The following is a 22,420-nucleotide window of genomic DNA, read 5'->3' as shown; positions in this document are numbered from 1 at the left end:
ATAGAAAGACACCTCTCCATTTTCAGTACACGCTTTTCAGTACAGACATCAAACGGGTGAATACCGTAAAGTACTTGGGGGTCACATTAATGGAATCTTTGAAGTCGGATGTCTATATCGATCAAACTTCTAGACGAGCATTCAAGCAACTAGGTTTTTAAGGAGAAAGCTATAGTTAGTACGTCCGCGGCATCGCGTGCGCTTCCACCAATGAAAGCACCTTCTTCTACTCATAACTCATGAATGTGCTAGCAGCTGCACTGCAATGTACCCATTCACATAACCTAGCAACCCCAGTCATATAATCTAACAAATTATTTGAGTTCAAACCAATAAATGCACGACAGTATGCAATGACCGTCTGTGCGCGATGCACTGTATGTATTGCCCATCTCCCGCAATTGTTTTTTAAATTTGACTTACTGATATAAAAATGCGGCAGATCCAACGAGCCCGCTTGGAATATATATACACCGAAGCTTACGAGGCAGCCAGTGTTCACGCGCACCTTCTCATCTCGCTCAACGATGCCACGAACGATGCGCACATGCGATCATAGAGTTACTGTACGAACTCGATCTAGAGGACAAGCTACCCATAGGGCCCATGCATTAAAGTCGGTAACCACAAGAGCACTGCCATGTTGCTACGGTGAGGTTGCCAGCTCCTGAGACGCTTGCTAGGCTTTCCGATAGCAGTCAGTTTTAATCTGGCAACCTACAGCTTGTAGTGGTGTGTGTAGACGTGTGTGTGGGTGTGGGAGGTGTTGGTCATACAGTCGTGCAGCTGGCATTCATGCAACCGAAGGATGATCCTGCTAGCTAAAATTTCTGGCGGTATGTGGTTTTCAACGGTCATGCATCACTAGCAAAAATGCCATATATCTGTTAAAGCTTCCCTGTTTGCTGTCGCAAGTGTCACTCGACGAGGTTATGAGTAAAGAGCTTGCAGCCGTGCTCGGCTGATTCCTCGTTGGCGTTTCGTGATTCTCCTCGCACGGCGCGGTATGTTGCAGAAGACGCGGGGGTCTTTTTTCGTTGCGGGGTGCATTTCTTGCGGCGAGGATAGATTGTTTTTTTTTACAAGTACTCATCTAGGAAGGACATATGTCACCAAGAAATGCAAGTCTCAGCACAGCACCCAAGATTATAATAAAGCAGACGGCGATGGATCCGCAGGGCACCCAAGGGGCAGTGGGGGATCAAAGCTGGCAGCAGGGTGGTCCGTGGGTTGGGGCTGCCGAGGCCGGAGCGTGCCAGGGAGCGTTCGCATAGAAAAAAAAAACCTGTCAGACCTTCCACAGGGGTAGAGATGGAAGACCAGCGAAGCTGTATTATGGGGGGAATTATGTATTTTCAATTATGACTATTAAGATGTGATGGTGTAATTGGTTATTTGAACTAATAAATAATGAGAAATATATATGATCCGGTGGTTTTCATTTATTTAGTGACCACAGGGACCATGGCCTTATATTCGCTACTGTACACCACCATAGGGTGTACGGCAAAGGTTAGCACATTCTTCATAAACACGTCACGAATGCCGCGGGCGTTCGGTGCGACCGCGGGCAAAACGCCACCGCCGTCAACAACCGTTCTGCGCGTTGCTGACGTGCGCTGTCAAAACGCTGGCATGAGCAAGCGCACCAGCAGCAGCGAGCGAAAGTTCATGCGGTCTATCGCTTCAACGCAAACTGAGCGGCGAAAGCACAGCGCATGCAAATATAGGAACCGTGTTGCAGATCGCTTTCAAGATACGGTGCGCGCGACCGCCCGTCACCGCGCAAAGTACAAGTACGCATTAATTGCTCGCAGAGCAAAAGCCGCGAGTGAAAGCTCGCGTTCCTCGCGCGCTTTCACTCGCACATGCAGCATACATCCAATGAGATTTTTTTTCTACACGCGGACACGACAATTGGAGACTGAGCCCTTAACAGATTCGCTGTAATTGGCTGTCCGCGATAGCGGGCAGCCGATCGTATACTCCCCTGGCACGCGCATCGGTGTCTAAACAAGGTCGAGATACTTTAAAGGCACTTGTGCCCACGATCTTTCTTTTGTCTCGGTGCAGTGAGCACGATGAACCAGAAGGCTAATGGAGGGCATCCGGTGCAGTCGCGAATTCAAGTGATAGCATAAATAGCTCGCGTCGCCGGGCGTATGTGTAGTTAAACTGCTTGGTGCTAGCGACCCTGATATTGCTTAAATAATACCAGAGTTAGTTGTATGCCCTGTATGCCTAATACGCTTTGTTACGGTACCTTAAAGGAAGGACGTTTTAGATATTCCATGCGTTTGGTACGCTTGTTCGTGCCGCGTCTAATCCCCACCCACCCTTTTTTCTATATATATACATATAATCCATTCCCATGACGGATTGGCCAATTAATGTTGTCAACTCGTTAATAAAAAATAACTGTCATACGCATTACCGCAATGAACACGATGAGACTGTTTACTTTTTTATTGTAACACTGAGAACTGTATACGTGAAACCTCATTTTGTATTTGTCAGAGAAGCATAGGCATTTTGCACGTGTAGATATCACAAGCTTAATCCGGTGTACAATACACAGACAGAGCTGCTGCTACAACATGAACTGCGACATTAAGGGCCACACAAGACATGCATAATTAAAGGTGGAAAACATAGAGGGAAGCTTCAAAATACAGTCTGTAGTGCTGCAAAGTATAACATATATTGTGTATGTACATTAAATAGTAAAAAAAAGCAATGTATCACTACCTCATTTGCCTTGACGTTTATTATCAAGTTTACCTTATTCAAGTTTATTATCAGCATATGTACAGTAGGAATCTGCTAGCCAACATATGGTGCTTGCACGACGGCCAGACAGTATAGCACAATCGCAGAATAACTTGTATCATATCTTTTACATTGTAGAACGATATGCAAACATTATACTACAGAAACACTAAGCATAATAACAACAACAACAACAATAATAATAATAATAATAATAATAATAATAATATTAATAATATGAAATTGCTCCATGTATGTTCGAGATAAATATAGTAGATAAGAAGTAGAGCAAATAAAAAACATGCATTCTATAACATTATGCAAACAAAGCATGTAATGATAATACAAAGTGGTTCCTAGTTAATATCTCGTAGAAAAAATAAAGATGTATCAGATATGCAGTATATATATATATATATATATATATATATATATATTGTTACGTGGATAACGTTTATTTAGGAAGTATTTCTACATTCAAAGTTTGGACAAGCAGCAGCGACGGATGCAAAGCTGGCGCGCGCCTCTGGCTCCTTCGTCGCCGTCGTCTTCGTCCGACCGACAGCAGCAGCCCCTCCACTGTCTCGTGGCACTACCAGCACCCCCCCCCCCCCCGGGGGGGGGGGGGGGAGATCGCCGACCCGGTACTTGCTACGACGGACCAGAGGGGCCAGTTACGTATGGCTTAAGTCTCGCAACGTGCACGATAGCAGAGGGTGGTGGCGTAGACGGCGCTGGCGCGGTGACTGGCTCGATCTCATACGTAACGTCGGTTACTTGACGTAGCACCCTGTATGTACCATCTTAGCGGGACAATAGCTTTTTGGAGAGACCGATGCGGCGGGATTGACCACAGCAGCACGAGGGCACCTGGGGGGTAAAAAACGTCTCTGTGGCGACTATCATACAGGGCTTTTTGGAATCATGAGACCCTGTGAGCCGTTCACGAGTGATCTGGCGAGCTGTGTCGGCGCGCGATGGCGTCGCGAACGTACGTGGCAGGTGAGCTGACAGGAAGTAAAGTATCGAGAGGCAGAGATCGTTCGCGTCCATACAGGAGGGGATGCTACTGTCGGTCGAAGACGACGGCGACGAAGGAGCCAGAGGCGCGCGACAGCTTTGCATCCGTCGCCGCTGCTTGTACAAACCTTGTATATAGAAATAATTGTTATCCCCGTAACATCTTTTGGTGGAAGTGCTGGGTAAACCGGCCAACGTGCCGGCTCCGTCAACCGAGCATGGAACTTCGAAGCGGTCGCGGTCTTGGTTGCTCCGCGATGACCAGTGAAGTGCCGACGGCGCAGCAGCCACCGGCTCCTGTGATTCTTTTGCACCCATTTGTGCGGACAGATGTGTTTTTTTTGTTCTTTTTTTGTTTTTGTTTTCTTCTTTTTAATCTTCTCTTGTTTTCTAATCTTTTCTGCCCTTACCCCATCCCCCCGTGCAGAGTAGCCAACCGGACACTTAACCTGGTTAACCTATCTGCCTTTCGCCTCTTATTATTGCGATAGCAATTATATGGACACTCAAAAGCAGATTTCTGCCGTCGGCGTCGCCGTCACCGTCGCCGTCGCCGTGAGGTTCCGTATGACGTCAATGGAGATGAAATCGTCGCCGCGCGCCGAACGCTGTATGTGCGAGTGAAAGGGCGCGAGGGACGCGCGCTTTCACGGGGAGTGAACGCACGACGGAGAACAAACGCGCGTTCTGCTCTGTGCTCCCTTAAGGGCTGCAGAAGTAGGCGTCTCTTTCCTCCTCTACAATCACCATATATGTAGAGCAAACGTGCCTTCTTCAGACGCACGAAAGACCGTGGGGGGAGGGGGAGGGGGAGGGAAGGGAGGCGACGTTTAGCTGCGGCACCAAGTGCCTATGTATATCTGAGGCTCCGGCAACAGTCACCAACGCCGCACGCATTTTGAGCGAACGCGGGCAAAACGCTGACGGCGTCGACAACAGTTCTGCGTGTTGCCGGTGCTGCTGCATGTCCAAGTTTATGCAGCTGATAAAGCTGCTATCATTACTCCGTATAGCTCTCTTCAAATTTGCTATCGCAATTGATGCTTCACCTTTCAGGTGAAACTGCGACAACTTTTTTTTCCTTCCTTCCTCCCTTTGCACCCACAAGACCCGGAAGCTTTTTCTGGCACAGATGGCTTGGATGTCGAAGACTGGATCGACATGTACGAACGCGTCACCAACCACAACAGGTGGGACCCCATGGTTATGTTAGCCAACGCGATATTCTATCTGAAAGGAACGGCACGCGTGTGGTACCGGACGCATGAAGATCTTACAAGTTAGGACGGATGCAAGGCTGTAGCGCGCCTCTGGCTCCTTCGTCGCCGTCGTCTTCGTCCGACCGACAGTAGCAGCCTCTCCACTGTCTCGTGGCAATATAATTCAAGATTCAAGATTCAAGATTCATTTTATTTCTCCAAGAGAAAAAGGCCCGGGACAAAAAGCTGCCTTGAAGCAGCTTGACAGGGTCCGGGGCCCATTTACAAAATGGCAGCAGTGAAGCGGAAAAATACAATTTCACATATATCATGAATCAGGAACCGTACACAATACAGAATTACAATTTAACTAACTGCAGACAAAAGTAAAATTCAAATATACAATGCACTGATAGTAAAAAAATTGAAGAAAACAGTGGTATAGCAGAAAACATGATTGCAATTCCACACTACGATATAGCACAATCATAAACAAAATACATCGCAGTATTTTCCCTTTATACCGCGGCAAAAAATATAAAAATAATCTCTAATTTGGGTTTGAGCCCACCACATGCTCAAAAAATTGCTGAACAAATGTTTTTTTGCTTAGGTTCATATTTTCTATGTACCATTTGTTTGTGTTTAGGGTGTTCGGAACCACGAAATGCAACATTTGGGAGCCATACGTTGTGCGAAGTCGGGGTAGATGCCATTTCTCTTTGCGTCTGGTGCTAGTATGAGTGTGCGATTGTGTCACCGATGATAGTTGGATTATGAACTTAGCCCGAGGTAAGATCAAGTTATTCAAGGCGCGAAGTATGGTAAATGACACTAGATGATGGATGGGAGGTATTCTATGTTTAATAAACAATGGTCTGGTATGAGTTAGGTAGTCTGAGCCAGAAACTATGCGGATAGCTTTTTTTTGCAGAAGTAGTAGTTGGGTTAGATGCATGCGAGCTGCAGTTCCCCACACAAGATGACAGTAACTTATTTGAGAATGAAATAGTGAATGATATATTAATTTTTTTACTTTCACGGGAAACAAGTCGCGCCCTCGTGAAAGAGCTCCTACAGATTTTGACAAGTTTGAAGAAAGATAACGAAAGTGATCAGCCCATTTGAGATGTTCGTCAAATATTACGCCAAGAGATTTATATTTATTTACGATTTCGATGACGTAGTCTCCAATAAGCAGTGGAATTGATACCGTAACATTCCGATTTATTGAACGAAAAATGACCGCCTTTGTTTTATTATGATTAATCATTAAGCTGTTTACATGTGACCAGTTATGGAGGCTTTCTAATATGACGTTGGCTTCAAGTAGGAGCTCATTCGATGAGTTTCCAGATAAAAATAAACTAGTGTCGTCGGCATATATTATGAATTTAGCTTTCTTGGAGATATGGACGAGATCATTTATAAACACGTTAAAAAGGAACGGACCTAAGATGCTGCCTTGCGGTACTCCGCATCGTATATGTTCAAAACTGGAACTACAACCATCGACCCATACAGATTGCTGCCGCTCTTCAAGGTATGACCTTATCAGCTTAAGCGGATTGCCTCTTATACCGTATGCATAAAGTTTATCTAAAAGAATGTCATGATTAATACAGTCAAATGCTTTGCTGAAATCAACGAAAATGCCCAGTGTTAAAAGTTTATTTTCAATGTTTTGCAAAATTAGTTCTTTTTGTTTAAGTAGCGCAGATTCTGTAGATAAGCCTTGTCTAAAACCAAATTGGGAATCTGTAAACAGGCGATTATCATTGAAGTAATTTTCCAAGCGCTTGAGCAAGATTTTTCTAGTGGTTTCGAGAAAAGCGGCAGAATCGATAGTGGTCGATAGTTACCCATGTCTTGTGTCGCCCCAGATTTATGGATAACAATCACTTTGGCTAGCTTTAGTCTGTCTGGGAAGGCAGAGCAGGATATCGATAGGTTAAATATATACGACAAGTGAGGCGCAAGAAGGTCAGCTACAAATTTAATTGGTTTTACTGACAGACCCTCTGCGTCAAGGCTGGAGCTATTCTTCAAAGCCATTAGTGTAGCAAAAACTTCGAATGGGTGTGTAGGGGGGAGAAAAAAGGAGTCGGGTGTCTTTACAGAAATTAGGCAGGTAGCATCTTTGTTGTAGTCTGTTTTAGGGAGACCAATAAAGTGTTTATTAAAGCTATCCGCTAGTTCAGTACCCATTAAGGTTACACCGTTTATTGTAAGACTTCCTATAGAATTTGATGGCTTGGGCGTGTTAATGACTGCGTTTATTGTTTTCCAAACTAATTTCGCATCACAGCGCCCGTCTTTTTCAAATATATTCGTATAATATTCCTTACGCGCCTTACGCAACTCACTGTTTAATTTATTTCTGAAATGTTTGAATGCAGCCAGGTCGGCCAAATCTCGGCTGGATAAAAAGTTTTGATACATCTTGTCTTTCTTTTTTATCTGTTTATAAAGAGACGGCGTAATCCATGGTTTTCTAATTTTTTTAGATTGGCGCTTTGTAGACCACGGGAAACATGCATCATATATTTCACGAAATTTATTTATAAAAATATTGTACGCTTCATCTACACTGCTATAAGTATAAATTTTGGACCAGTCAGCACTGTTTATCATTTCTCTGAATTTATTAAGATTTGTATCATTAATTGACTGATAGGTAGTAAGGCCTTTTCTAGTGAAAGTTGAAAGCCTTTGTACAACCGACACAAAAATTGGACAGTGGTCGCTAAGGTCGGATGACAATGTACCAGCACATTCGACAGTAGTGTCTGCGTTCACGACGTATAAATCTATAGTTGTCTGACTGGAAGCAGTAATTCTTGTGGGAGACGCTATCACGTTCGTAAAACCATTCGATTCAATTATGTTGGCAAGACTAAGTGACGTGTAATTATCTTCAGCTACATTTATATTGAAATCACCACCTAAGATCACAATATAACGGTTAATGGAACAAAACTCTAGAAATTTGTTAGTATAATTAAGAAACTGGTCACTGTTTCCGCTCGGAGGTCTATAAACTACCGATAAGATTTGATTGTTATGACGTAATGTGAGAATTTCATAGTCATTTGTTATAACTGAAAATTCATCAACAAGCTCGAATGCGTAACAAGATTTAATATAGATTGCCAGGCCACCCCCTCGGGTCCCTCTGTTCAAGAAAAAGCGCGAGTATGATTCTATCGAGATGAGATCATTTTCTTGTGTGCACCATGTTTCAGTAAACATGAAACAATCAAAAGATACCGGAAGATTATATATGAGCTGATCCAGCTGCTCGTGTTTATGTCTCATTGAGTGAATGTTTAGATGCAACGCTGAGAACAAGCCTTTCTTTTTCATAGTGGATCCCAGGTCACTGGGGCAAACACGTTCAAAATACCGATTGACTGTCATCAAGAAATGATAAAGAGAATAAAGTACATGAACATATGGAAAATGGTTGGCGAGCACAACATGTGTTTCTGCAAAGCCGAGTTCTTGCTAATATATGCAGATGTCTCCAGTGCAGTAACAATAACCTCGTGGGGTTGTAGAATTCTACGATATAAATCTGGGCAATCAGACTGGATGATTCATCACAGTTGAAACTGATTACTGCAACAACCTTAAACACAAGGGAACAGCAGCTAAACATGACGCAATTTGTTTTGGGTATAATATCCTTACAAGCAATGTACGAGGGCATGACAAAACTTCTACAGATTAAACAAGTCGCACTGCAAGTGCACTTGTTTTCTGAAACAAACATGTGACGTGTTTCCAAACGTTACCATTTTTGAGAAAGTAACCCCATTTGATTTAGACGCTACCTGATGGTGCAGTGAGCCTCGCAATGTCCTCTCTGCAAGCAATTCTGATTGTGGGCGTATCATCGGTTTGACGAGCAAAAATTTTACCATTGCGCACCCAAACATGCTTCCATTTGGCTTGGCGCTTCTGCGCAGTTGCCTCGCCCAGAAGGCGCTTGAGTTCAGGGCAAAGGTGCTCATTAACAAAAATTCGCATGTCAGAGTCAAAACCAATGTCAGCACAAACCAATTTTGAAGTGCGCGCTTTCTGAAGAAAAGCGTCACGGACCTGCCTGCGATTGAACTGCACAAGTATATTTTTTACTGCCGAGTTTGCCGTCGGGACACGATGGATTACGTCAATGTCAGTTGGCAAAATAGAGGCATTCACTTTTGCAGCTATTCTACCTACTATCTCGGTTAGGTTCTCTGGCATGTTGCAAGGAACACCTTTAATTTCAACATTTGTGTTTCGAGAGTATTGTTCGGCATGAAGGAGACGACTTTCATGAGCCTTCAACTGCTGTGCAAGGTCACTGCAACGACTTTCAAGTTGAACGTTCGCCTCTTTCAGTTCTTTGTTCTCCACTTTCATTTTATCATACTCTTTACTAATGAACGTAAGGCTGGTCTTCACCTTCCTCATTTCTTTCCGAAACTCTCTGTCAAATGTATCTCTAAAATCTTTAAACTCTGCATGAAGTTCACGTTTCAGTTCCTCGAAAAGAGCTCTAATTTCTTTAGACATTGCAATGCAAATAACACTGTGGCAGCAGCAGCAACAGTAGGAAACCAAACGAAAAAATAATTTCAGTAAAATAGAGCAGCACAGACCTGCGTGGAGGAAGCACACGGTTGTGAGTACGTCGTCGCTGTACCGTTGCCGCTGCTGCCAAAATGAAACCCTGAGCGGGAGCGCTCGTCGCTTTTGTAGTGGTCTTCTCTTCGAAGAGCCAATGGAAATGGTAGTCCAGTGGACGTCACAGGCTTCAAGCAGCACGTGTCATACGGCCAGGTGACGAAGCTTGTTGATATGACGCTCGCACAGCTGGGTGATCAGCTATGTTAAGCCGAAGAACTTGATGCGGAACAGGCCTGCGTGGAGGAAGCACACGGTTGTGAGTACGTCGTCGCTGTACCGTTGCCGCTGCTGCCAAAATGAAACCCTGAGCGGGAGCGCTCGTCGCTTTTGTAGTGGTCTTCTCTTCGAAGAGCCAATGGAAATGGTAGTCCAGTGGACGTCACAGGCTTCAAGCAGCACGTGTCATACGGCCAGGTGACGAAGCTTGTTGATATGACGCTCGCACAGCTGGGTGATCAGCTATGTTAAGCCGAAGAACTTGATGCGGAACAATATGAACAAGATTAGTTACTATAAAAAAGAACTGCTGCACACCATCTTCCTCATTCCATTCAGCATTGTCTTTTTTACGTTAACATTCTGTAAACTTTTACTCAGTTGTTAAAAGATTTATTTTACGCGGCGTTTTTGTTGCGGAGTCTGCACAGGGGAGCGGCCGTGGCGAGGTGTAGGAGTCATTTGTGAAGACTTGCGCATTGTGTACAAGGAGAAGTGGCCGTTTTCAATCCCTGTGGATTGCCCTGTAACACTTCCTTGGTCAGTTAGGGTACACACCTGAAGGTGTGCTGGCTGCCTAAGCGTAAGAAAAGAAATTAGGTGAATGTTGAACACCCGTGCCATTGCTTCTTGCCTCTTACCTGCATGTGCCTCCACGGTGTCTTGGCTTGCAGAGTCTGAATGAGGGAGCTGCTGAAGCTAGGTGTAGGCATTGTCTAAGCGAGAAGAAAAGGCCACTCAAATGAGGAACTGTGGAAACAAATGCAGTTCTTATGTCTGTTTCTCGCACTGATCTTGCCAAAGAATTTCAAAGATAGTGTCCAGAATGCACCAGCACTTTAATTGATTTTGCGTTTTACCTGCAGGCGCTGCTGTAAGACCCTTTAGTATGGCTGCGTGCAGCATTGTAACACTTGGTGGAGGCACTTGAAGTGGTAGCCAAAAATATTGAGAAATATCCAGGTCTGTGTGGATGGTCTAAATTACTTAAATGCAGTGGTAACTATCACTATTGGTACAAGGCCTCCCACATCTATGCCGGAAGTGCCATAGGTCTAAATAACATTTCCCGTTATTGTTTCATAAGGTGTCTGATATGTGTACATTAGACGTAACCTAAGTTTTAGTGTGTGGAGATATCATCATTAAATTGTTTTTTTTTTGCGTGGCTTGTTTCTTGGTTGTTTCTGTTTTGATCAAACAGCAGTCGAATGATGCTAAAGTGACTGGATGTAATGACTATCATCAGCTTTCGCTTTGCAGAAAAACTACATTTCCTGACCTATTGTGACACATACGTGTATTGACACACTGTCATACTTCACTTCCCATTAGGGCAATTTACTGAGACATTTCACCTACCATGCACGGGACACATCGGCTAGCAGACAATCACGAGAACCCATTTCAAGAGGCGCGAAAGTGTGCATAAAGGTGGGAAATTGAACAGTGATCAAGCTGAAGGCTATGAACGATGGATTATGTTATTTATGAATAACACATTTTATAAGTCACTGTCGCAGTATCTCTATGAAACGGGCCTGCATGCTTATATTTAGTTTCACACTGACATTGAGCCGCGTGGCAACCCAAGCGAATCAACAAGAGGCTTTGTATCTAGTAAGATTCCAGAAATTTTCGGGGGCCTCAGCTTCGTTCACGGCTAGTGTCGAGGCGCTTTTAAAGTGAACACACCAATTCATCTGCGTCGCTGCTAGCTCCCCCCAGGCGCGCATGCCTATGACAGGCCCATAGCGATTACAGGAGCAGGGAGAGAGAAACGCTTTATTGAAGGAAAAATCGACAAGCATGGAAGGCGCTGTCTCAAGGAACCACATTTTTCTTTGTCGAAAGAAGCATGAATTTGCCTTTCTCTGGAGAACGACCAACCCTTGCTTTGTGCTTGTCACCAGTTGTACACACAATATGCACCACTGATGAGCTCCTCCATGAATAGATGCTCAGCCTAACCTTGCTGCTTGTAAGCAGAGGCGACAAAAAATTTTGCTGTAGAACCCACCTACCCCTAATTCGAATGTTTAGGAAAGATATGTTTAGGACCACACCCATGGCGCCAAATTGGCGCAAGGCGTGATCCGCTTTCGGGGAGAAAAGTAAGAGGAAGGTGTTGCCCTGCACCTGGTAAGTGGCAAAATATTTCGGCCCCACTCATGGAATGCCTCTACCTCATTCCAGATCGGCTTAACCATATCTGCTAAGGGGGAATCAACACTCAAAATTCCACACACAGCGAACGATGGGACAAGGGCGTGCATAGCGTGACGCGCATTGCTGAAATTGACAGCTGTTGTCATGGCAAACGTGGAGACGCTGCGATGGCTGCGACCTTGCCCAAGTGAAAATGGCGGCACTAATGCAAACCAACCGAACATCTGAACAGCCACTGACGCCCGTTGGCCACCTTACCATGCGCCGGACTACCCAGGGCAAAATGTAAGTAAAATTTGGAGTCATGCTTGCGCTGTCTCGGCACGTATGTTGGCAACGTGACCCATGTGCCTGGCTGTCCAACGCTACACACAACTCCTCCTGACCTTGGGAATGTTTGCACTTCCCGTGAAGTCTGGTGTGTTCCTCAAATTGGACAGCAACCCACCTGCGATCTGAAGGGAAAAAGGCCATAGGGGGAGGCTTCCGCAGAAGGTGGTGGAACGGAGCTTGTGGTGATCAACAGAGTAAGATAATATTTGCTGGCTGCTTCTGTGGCCCAAAACAGCATATCTTTACATTCGACTCGCCCCTGTGCTAGCGCCAGAAATAATTGCCCTTCTTTGTTCCAGTCATGACCACGTGAGCTGCATTGTTGCACGAAGCAACGCAGCTATTGCTGTACACATTTTCTTTCAAAGCTGCCGTAAGTCACATTTTCTTAACTCAGGCAAATATCTCTATGATCGGCCACAAGGCATCATATATATTTCTTCCTTACAGACATTTCTAATATCATTTGAATATGCGACATGTTCAAACCTAGTAATGAAATGGACTGGAAAACGCAGTGCATACATACCACCAGCAAATGTGTTTCAATCTTAAGTTCACTCATCACGTTTCGAAAGCCCCAACATTGCCTCAAATATTCACGTTCTTGTAACTGTTTGACAATATGCACCATTTGCAACTTCCAGCAATTTCGCAGAAAATATTGTCTGCTTGCTGCAGCAGTATTACGCAAAAGGTGTTGGTCAGTGCTGTATAATGAACTTGTATAACTGATAATTTCTGCAATTTGTTCAAAACCACGTATGTAAAGAGAGACATGCCACAAAGCTAGCACTTTTCTGCTGCTTGATGCTGAATTAGTGAAGAATTTGAAGGTCAGGAAGACCAACAATGCCTGACTGCATTATTTAGTAACATAGAAGAAAATGTCGTGCCCTAGCTCGATGGAGCTTCACTAAGTGCAAGTGGGTTCGTTATCTTGAGTCTGCAATGCAAACCCTATCAGACAGTAGTAGTAATAACCGACTTGAAGGCCCTGAGCTGTCTGCAGGTCCCAGGAGGATATAGGCTGTTTACATTTCCATTCTATTTTGATTAGAATTAACTAATCAGTGGTGAAGCTCATTTGCCTCCCCTCCACTTTTCGAATTATGACAAATGTTCCACTACACAAGTGCTTTGTTTTCCATGGTCCTGAGCTGCCCAAATTCTGCACTCTTTGCAGATACTGCTTAAGAATGCACATTGACTTCGGAGGTCTTCTTTAGAACATTGGGGTAAAGCCAGCAATTTTAATGCAGCCAGTCTGCCTGTACGAACACTTTGTGCAAGCTTACATTTTTGTTTTACCGACGCACTCATTTCAATAACTGGTTAATACAAGATTTGGAAATTACATTTCTCGAGTAAGTACTGTATCCTGAAAGAAGAACCATGTAATTGCAGGGAATTCTTGCCTATTTGCACCCTTCATAGCATGACACGTAGTTGATAGCGGCCCCGTCCCACTTTTGGCATGCTTCACCACGTAACACAAACTGTACTGGGTGAATAAACACAATAAATGGCTCTTTTGATTGTGATCACAACAGTACAGAAATAAACGTGCACCATTCATCAGACTACCAAACGGAAGAACGTTGCAACAAAATGTAGCCGACTCGCACAGGCCGCCTAGCCCACTTATCAGTCATAAAGAAGAATTCAAAACTTGAGACATACACAGAAATATAATTCAAAATTTGAGACTTGTACAAATATGTTCACATATTTACGCCCATACTCCCTTCGTTATAAGACTACCATAACTTCCATAATACAAAGTAATTTAAGGTATAGATCTCGTTTTCAGCTCGATCGTCATTCAAATGACATATAGACCGGAAGAACGTGAACGAGCTGTGTTAGTATCGTAAACTTCACACTAGGCCAGGTACACAGCACAACCTCGCGACAGCCGTTAATCAGACCAAAACGAGAGCATATGTCTGTGAACGCGCAAATGGAGACCCGAAGCTTCTCCACCACTCCCGCTGCACGGCTGCACCACTCGTTTCAAGAAGCACAGTACACAAACCACACGTTTCGCGATGTACAGCGCGCGGCCGATGCAATGAGCTGCACGGCTGTACCACTCGTTTCAAGAAGCACAGTACACATACCACACGTTTCGCGTTGTACAGCGCGCGATCGACGCAATCAGCTGCACGGCTCCATCACTCGTTTCAAGATGCACAGTACACAAACCACACATTTCACGTTGTACAGCACGCGGTAGACGCAATCACCGATATGTGACTTGTAGGAAGCAGCACATCCCTCGAACTCCGTAAAGCAAGTGCACATGGTTACGTAAAGGGCGGACACAGTGACGCCGCAGATCGGTTCGCTAACTCTATTGCCGAAGCGCTATGGCACATGAATATTTCGATCGTCAGCACCACGGAATTGTCTTTCCGCCAAGAAACACTGAACCAACTGCCATTGCGCGGTCATGGAATAAAGTGCGGTCGGCATGGGCCTGACCAGTGCCTCAAAAGTCCCTCAGCGATCATTGTCCCTAGGCACCTAAGAGCTCCCCAATTGCCATGACAACACGTGTTAAGCGGAAGTCATGAGACCCGCAACGCCACGCGCCCGCTGTATCTACTAGCAATTGTAAAGTCGCGTCCGGGACAACGTTGGTACTGTCTTCGGGGTTCAGGCTTGGATAACGGGTTTTCGTGGGCGTCCGGTGCATGAACACAAAAGCACCTCCACCGGATGTCACGTATAGTTGTGACGATGAAGCAAACAGTCGTAAAACTGGGAATGACGAGACTTATTCATTATTGGGCGAACCTGTGCCCCCGAATGCAAGTTATACCCCTGGCACACGGGCAAAAGTAAAATCATTTGCAGGAAACCCTTGTTGTTACTCTGAAGGACCCTTTGCAGAAAGAAGTTGCGCCGATGACACACAGCAGCGCACTAACTTTTTTAGGTGGTTCCTCAAATGAACGCCGCAAAAAAAGCGCTGCTTGTGAAAGCAACAATAAGAAAACATTTACTCACGTCGGTCGCCCCTCACGTCACACTATAGAGTGCTCGCGTTTTGCTAGCGTAGCGTCGCTGTGCCTAGCGTGCGCGCGCGTCGACGTTATATACGTCGGAGTATATCGAGGCCATTAAATGCGAAGGTTAAGCGTCTTCCAAGTTTTATAACTTTCGCCGAAGGGTGCATTGCCCATTTGAACACTTCGTCCATGCGCTTTTTTTGCCAGCTTTTGGGGTTACAGGGTTCCGAGCCATCCTAGTCACCGAGCTCTGAGCTTTATTTTTTCATGTTTCTTATGGGCCTTGGAAACAAAGGCTTCGAAAGACTTCAGAAGTGTGCAACGGGGCGTTGCACACTTCTTCGATCGTCGACGACCCACCGCAAGCTAAACAACGGGAAGTCGTCGGCACCCACCTCCTCACCAAGTTATCTACTTTCACTGCGCCAGCGAGGCTGCATCTAAACCCTATCCACTTTTGTTCGCTCCTCTCCTCTCGCCAGCCAATTAGGTAAGGACTACTTGCCACAGTAAGCAATGCTATTCGCTTTACAACCAAACAAAGGTCACCGCCTATAAAAGAGGAGAGCGTTTGATTGGGCTGTTCAAACAACGTTGTTGGTCACCGCCAGTGCATGCATCAACGGTTACGTAAATTTTACGTCAGGAGATGGTAATAAAATCAGAATAGAATAGCTTAACGTTATTGCGCCATACCTTTGTGTATTCTGGATGATAAGAAGCTGTAATCCTACCCCCTTTTCAGAAAAAAAAAGAAAAAAAAACAGCAGGTGAGCAAATAGAAAAATCAAAAACGTAAATAGAAAAAAAGTCGCAATTTCGAAACTCCGACTTTTTATGGTATGCTGCGGCTTTTATGCTATGGCGTCCTGCTCCTTTCGGGCCTTCGCCCGAAAGGCGAAGCATCACTTGCGATAGCAAATTGGTAGACAGCTTACGAAGTAAGGATAGTAGTTTTATCGGCCGTGTAAAGTTGTAAATATTCTTTTACTAACTAAATAAAAAAATAAACAAGTACGGTGTCACGCGAGCACAGGTAAACATGGAAACATATCGCTCGATGACCGCGGAAACTCGTCAAAACGCTCGAGTGAGAATGCGCTCCAGCAGCAGCGGAAAATCGACCTTCGCGCTGTCTTTAGTCAAGCTTCAAGCGAACATCGAAAGCACAGCGCATACGAAGCTACCGGCACTCGGCGCGGGCACTTTGTACCCATGGCATATCGCTTTGAAGATGAGGCCCCCTAAGGCACACACTTCGGCTTTCAAGATACGCTGCCTACGCGGCATCACCGTCAGCAGCAGCCGCAAGAGCAGAACGCACCCCCACCGTATTCGTCGCCTCCTCTCCGTGCCGCGCGAGCGAACGAAGACCGGGAGCTTCCGACCGCCTTCCTCTCTCGAGTGCACGGGATTAAGGCTCACCTTCACACGCTTCCATACGCACACACAGCGTACGGCGCGCGGTGACGGTTTTATCGCCGTTGGACTTTATACGGAACCTCACGACGACGGCGACGGGAGAAATTCGCTTGGAGTGTCTATACAATTGCTATCGCAATAAAGGGAAGAAAAGCTACTGTGCCGAAATCTGAAAATCCCATTATTATCGAGTGATGCAGCGCGATCAATCACAAGAGCTTGCGTAGCACATTCGAACGATCTTTAAGAAAGCGCATGAGCAGGTAATGATGTCCATTCCAAGGCGCCATAGAGTGCAGCGACCCGTTGGTGTGGTGGAAAGAGGCTAGGACAGGGGGGACAATGCGTGCCAGCTGGCGGACACCAACTCAGCCTCAGCTTATGGGGCCAAATGAAAGCAAGTCGTGTCCTCCAACGGGGGATCGAACTCACTCAAATACGGCAAGCCACGTACAGGTTCGAGCTTCACGTACTAACGGCTAAACTAACGTCTGCCCCGTTACAGTTTGCGCGCAGTTTGCAGCGTTCGCGACGCAGACTCGGCGACCTGTAACGTCTGTGCACATAATTTGGAGGCAAGAACACTTAAAGCTCACACGCAGCATAGCTGGTGCTCGATGCAGCACCCGTTCAAAGCGTTGTTTTCAAAGCAGCAATCATGTATGAGCGTTCCCGTCGCAAATAACATCACGGTGATTGGGACAGTCGGGCACAGATGCTAGTGGCGTTCCGGCCGTTCACGAGCTGCAGTCAAGGCGGGTTACTCGCGGCAGTGCATATTCGGCACAGTTGAGAGGACCGGCCCGACCAATTGGAAGGCGCTGCTCCGGGTCTACTGCCGACTACAATCAGTGCACACAATACGACAAACTCATTGAGGCTGCAGTCATCGGCCACGGGTCGTGCTTATTAGAACACGTAGGGAACTGTAGAGGACCTGAGATACTCTTGTACCATTCATTAAAACTTTCTTGAGACAAACACCGAGTTTGCTTGTCGGTTTTCGCAAAACACCCTCGGGCACCCGGCCAATGCGTGCGACTGTCTACTTTGGCAGGACGTGACGAATGTGCTGAAAAATAGTCAACAATAACATGTTACCCCAGTTTCACCAATATGTTTGTTTGTAGTAGCGCTTGTGAGCAGCGATGATTGGAGACATAGCTACGGCATACAACAGCATTTGCATACCACTATTACCTGTGGGCATAGCGCGGACGGTGTTGCCTCGCTTCAAGCCACCTGAAAATCAATGCGAAAAAGACAATCTGCGCAGTTGTTGGCCACAAAGAGTGATAAACTAAAGGACTTGCTCTAGAAAAAAAGTTATGTCTGAGATAATGACGCCTTCTACATTACAACATCTGAGGAGTAGAAAGAGGACAGAGATCTTTGCGAACACTTTTGTGGACTTGGCTCGCGGACGCAGCGGCTGCAATGCGGTCACGGTAGCAAAATGAAGAGAGAGAGAGAGAGAGGTAGATGAAACAAGAAAACCACCCTCGTTTAGATTTCACTTTTGTTCTAAAATGCGGTATCAAACCACCGCGTCATGTCGCGCTGTCAATGCGCATGTGCCAAGTTTTCTACGTTCGCTCGACAGATGACCCCCCCCCCCCCTTTCCCCTTTGCTTTATATATGCGTGCAATAAACTCTTGTGCGTTGTTCTCGGCTAAACACTTCGTCGGCAACGTCTCCCTTCTTGCATGACGGCAGCTAGGCTTCCGCTGCTATGCTACAACTTTTATTTATCCACTTGCGATACTCAAAAAAAGAGAAGAAAGTGCAGAATTACACAAGAAAAGGGGTAAATGTACAGCTGACGCGGTTTTACCCATGTATTTACCGCTGCGCACTACCACTCAAGAAAGTGAGAAATAAATACGTGATTGAAACAGTTGCAACAGCTGAGCAGAAGTTTCTAGGTACTGACGACTCGAATAAGTGTTTGCTCTTGAACGCCATGAGGATTTAAGATGAGCCTGAAAAATAAAAAACACTTTGCATGAGCCTTCTTGCAGTCAGATTTTGCGCTTTTTGACCGTTGCGACATAACTGCATGGACTGCCAAGCGATGCGCTCTTTACTGACGCAAACATGGCCTCTCTTATTTTTTCGCCCCTCTGTCTACGTGTAGGCGTTAAAGGGCAAGAGAACTGCCTGTTTCGAAACATTCCAAGTGCCACCGGCACGCAGACGTTACAAAGCAAGAGGCTTGTGCCTTGCTTAGGAGTAGTCTTTCCTAATCGAATGTTCGCGTAAGAACTCCAGGAGGCGATGGTCGCGTTGCTGGACCTTGCGTCTGTTGTCGCGCCTTTATCTTCTGTGGCCACGTCGCACGCGCTAGCATGGACGGTAGCGTTACTTTTTCTAGTATGGCTTTTCAAGAAGTGGTGCCTGCCTTGGCTTCGAACGTGGCTGCTGCTGAGGTCAGTGCCGGGACCCGGGGATTGGATACCATTCTGGTTCCTGGCCTGTGCGTTATGGGGAAATAGGAGACGGTTGGACAAAGAGAACTTCACAGCAGGTAAGCTTCACTTGGGAGGGCTGGCCTAGTGACATCATAGCACGGTTTTGTTGTATTTGTTGCCTCACCATATTGCTCATACCCACTAGGGGGATTCACATCGCTGTAGGTAATAAAAAGTTAATGCAGCAAAGAACAAAGTGAAGAACTACAAGGAAACACTCGAAAGTAAGAGAAATGCACGACTCAAGCATAACAATATTCTGACAGGGTTTTCTGAAAAAGAGGTGTGCTACATTTCATTCACTTCGTTGTCGTCATACAGGCGCAGTGAGTAAAGTTGAGCGAGGGGAACAAGAAAGAAGAGTGTGAGAAGACGGAAAAACTTTTTGGTAATGATAACTTCGTGAACTTGGTTATGCAAAGTGGTCGAGTAACAAGTTGCTCTTATTACAGTTGCTGCGATGCGGTCGGGGTATAAGACAAAATAAGGAGAGAGCAAAACAAGAAAACTGCCCTAGCTCGCTCAGTTTTTACTTTTATTTGGCCAATTGCTTTGCGCAAACAAACAAACAAAAACCTTGCATGAGGAGATGGAACTGCTCAGTGCGAACAAGAACATTCATAACGAGGTGGATACACTTGCAAAGGGAGAAAATCACTGACCTACATACCATGGCCAACGTTTCCGGACACATGAATACTCTTGTCTGCGTAGCGTCAGCAGAATTTCTTCAAACGCTAGTACGGAAATACTCATCAGAACACCTTTTACGAGTATAATTAGGAGAACGTGGGAGGGCGACGTACAAGCCTGTTCCTATAGCATGGTGTATCCAAGAATGTCGTTTTGGAGCCTGAATTAGGTCACTGTTAAGAATGAAAGCGAACGCAGAAACGCAAGGATGCATTCCAGTTGCTTTTTACTTCTTCGTGTTTAAATTTATCTTGATAACCGATCTATGGTAGAGTGCACTTGCCACGTGTTTATAACGGACGTCGACGACACACTGTATACCTGCCGCAATGTTCCACGGAGGAGCTGTAGACGGCGTCATCTAATTTGTGTTTTGGCTGGCCTGTGCCTTGGGTGCCGCTATGCCGTCTGGTTACAACTCGAGACACTGATAGTAAAGCTGGTTCACTCAGCTGCCATCTTTGTCAACTGAAACCCCAATTGGTTGGCGTCAGCTGGGCCTTTGTACAACGCTGACGCCGCGCATATTTAGTGAGGCAGATTGTAGCGCATTCAGTTCGCTGACCAGATTTAGCTCTGTCAAAGTATAGAGCACCAGCGTAACGTCGTTACGTGTGAAACACCGTGGGTATTAGTTTAGAACAGAGTAGTTAGCAGTGTTATATTGCATCTCGGAATGGGGTTCTTCAACCGAACTCCCATATAGCTTATTGTCATGTTGATGCCTCTCCTCATTATAGCGCATTCTAGCCACTAAAGGCAACCGAACAAGCAACTGAACATATTTTTTGTGGGGTTTACTCATCGACTTATTTGCCTATTGAACTATCGTCATTGCGATTTTGATGAAATATATTGATACACAACACGTGTGCTGGCTAGGTACGCTTCAAACTTGTCCACTCCGAATTGCGCACCCCTGATAATATTTGGATAGAAAAAAATTGAACGTTATGACCTGTGCAGGACATGCTAAGCAACTTCTATTGCCCACACGGGAATGTAATTGAGATTAAGGCCGTCACTTTAACTTGGCGCATGCAACATGGACATATGTCTGCGTCCCCATGAAACAACAACAAAAAAAAAACGCTGAATTAAGATTTTTTTGTCATTCTCATGGTTCTCTTGAACTGCGAATTTCGAGCAAGGATATCGTGAGCCAAATGCGCCTACATGACTTTAATGGAGAAAAAAAAAGATGCCGATGGTTTCTGTGAAATCCCAGTTAGCAAGGTTTGAATTTCAAGTCAGAGCCGGGCCCTATGATTTGCTGCAATCAGACTTGCATGTTATCGTCTTGCTTAGTTCTCGCGTTGTCGGTGTCTTGTTGAAATTATATCAAGGTGACGTAATAAGTGCGTGTTAGCCATGTGGTGGGAATTTTTCTCCGTATCAACCAGTCCGGCCATTCCGCGTTGCCGGCAACTCGCTCTCTCGATGGCATTTTTTGCAAGAGCATCGGTCTTCTCTGAACCATACAATTTTCCACAAAATTTACTAGAGGGAACTGTAGCACTAATGTTTCTACGGGCACTGCAAGCGTGGCACTTCAGGCAACGTAGGAATGTTGGGCAGTGCGTAGATTTGCCTAAGCTTTGTCCTTCTGGCTTCAAACGACTTTGTGTCATTTGAAAGTGATCCTTTTCAGCAAGATATTTCCTTATCAATGCAACAATTCGCAATAATTTCACATATGCGCGGAGACTAATTGCCTTTTAGAAAACTACGAGTTCTTGGAGGAGGAGGGGGAAACAACTGTATTTTGTTAATTTGGCTTAGTGAGGGGTGGCTACCAGGTGATGCCTTACAGCCACCTCCTCAACATTTCTTGGACGTTTATAAAGATAAAGCGTAATAAATAATGTCGAAAGCAGGTTTGAAGGCAATTTATACGCTTTTCAATTTACCACAAATTCATAAATACTGTTAATCATTCGCATGGTAGCTGAACGGTCGCAGCGCCAGAGTTCCTTCTAGTAATTTTCCTAGGAAGCTCCATGCTTCGAACATGGCCTCTAAGATTAGGCGATGGGCGTAGCCCGATCTTGGAGATCATGCTTTGACCTACCTTTAGCGTCGTACATCCTTAAAACAATAGTTTCTCGCTATATTACCCAAAGGGAAATCTACGCCCCCGTTTATGAGAGTTTTCTAATGTGCGCTGTGCCATCCTGGGACTGACGGTATATGGGTGTGCGAGGCTTGTATTGGCTGGTGTTGAAGTAGGCTACGCAGATAATGCGTTGTTAGGAAGTTACTCCATACTCGCCGTAGACAGCAAATTAGACGGCTAGGTGGACAGCGGCGATCTTAAGTCTCGTTCCAATTCTCACGAAGACGTCAAAGTAGACAGCTTCGCGAAGACAGCATCGAAGTCAAAAACGATGCATGCTACTTTCCTGTCCAAACAAGATGGCTGCTGAGCTGAAC

General features: G+C 45.4%; 1 protein-coding gene across 14 annotated transcripts in view; it reads left to right on the top strand.

Annotated features, from left to right (window-relative positions):
* LOC119439862 (cytochrome P450 4V2) overlaps positions 1-22,420 on the top strand; it is a 335,721-nt gene that overhangs the window by 247,654 nt on the left and 65,647 nt on the right. For 2 of the 14 annotated variants that reach the window (XM_049660271.1, XM_049660272.1), the window contains exon 2: positions 19,253-19,350. The exons of 9 other annotated variants lie outside the window; for them this stretch is intronic. In XM_049660271.1, the coding sequence (XP_049516228.1) occupies positions 19,253-19,350 (98 nt within the window). Of the gene's footprint in view, positions 1-19,094; positions 19,351-22,420 lie in introns of all 14 variants that reach the window. 3 more of the 14 variants (XM_037704864.2, XM_049660269.1, XM_049660270.1) reach the window with 3 other exon arrangements.

Source organism: Dermacentor silvarum, chromosome 1 (assembly GCF_013339745.2).
Source record: "Dermacentor silvarum isolate Dsil-2018 chromosome 1, BIME_Dsil_1.4, whole genome shotgun sequence".
In the NCBI taxonomy this organism is placed as follows: domain Eukaryota; kingdom Metazoa; phylum Arthropoda; class Arachnida; order Ixodida; family Ixodidae; genus Dermacentor; species Dermacentor silvarum.
The sequence above is the reverse complement of the archived record's forward strand: the minus strand, read 5'-3'. Positions and strand labels throughout refer to the sequence as shown.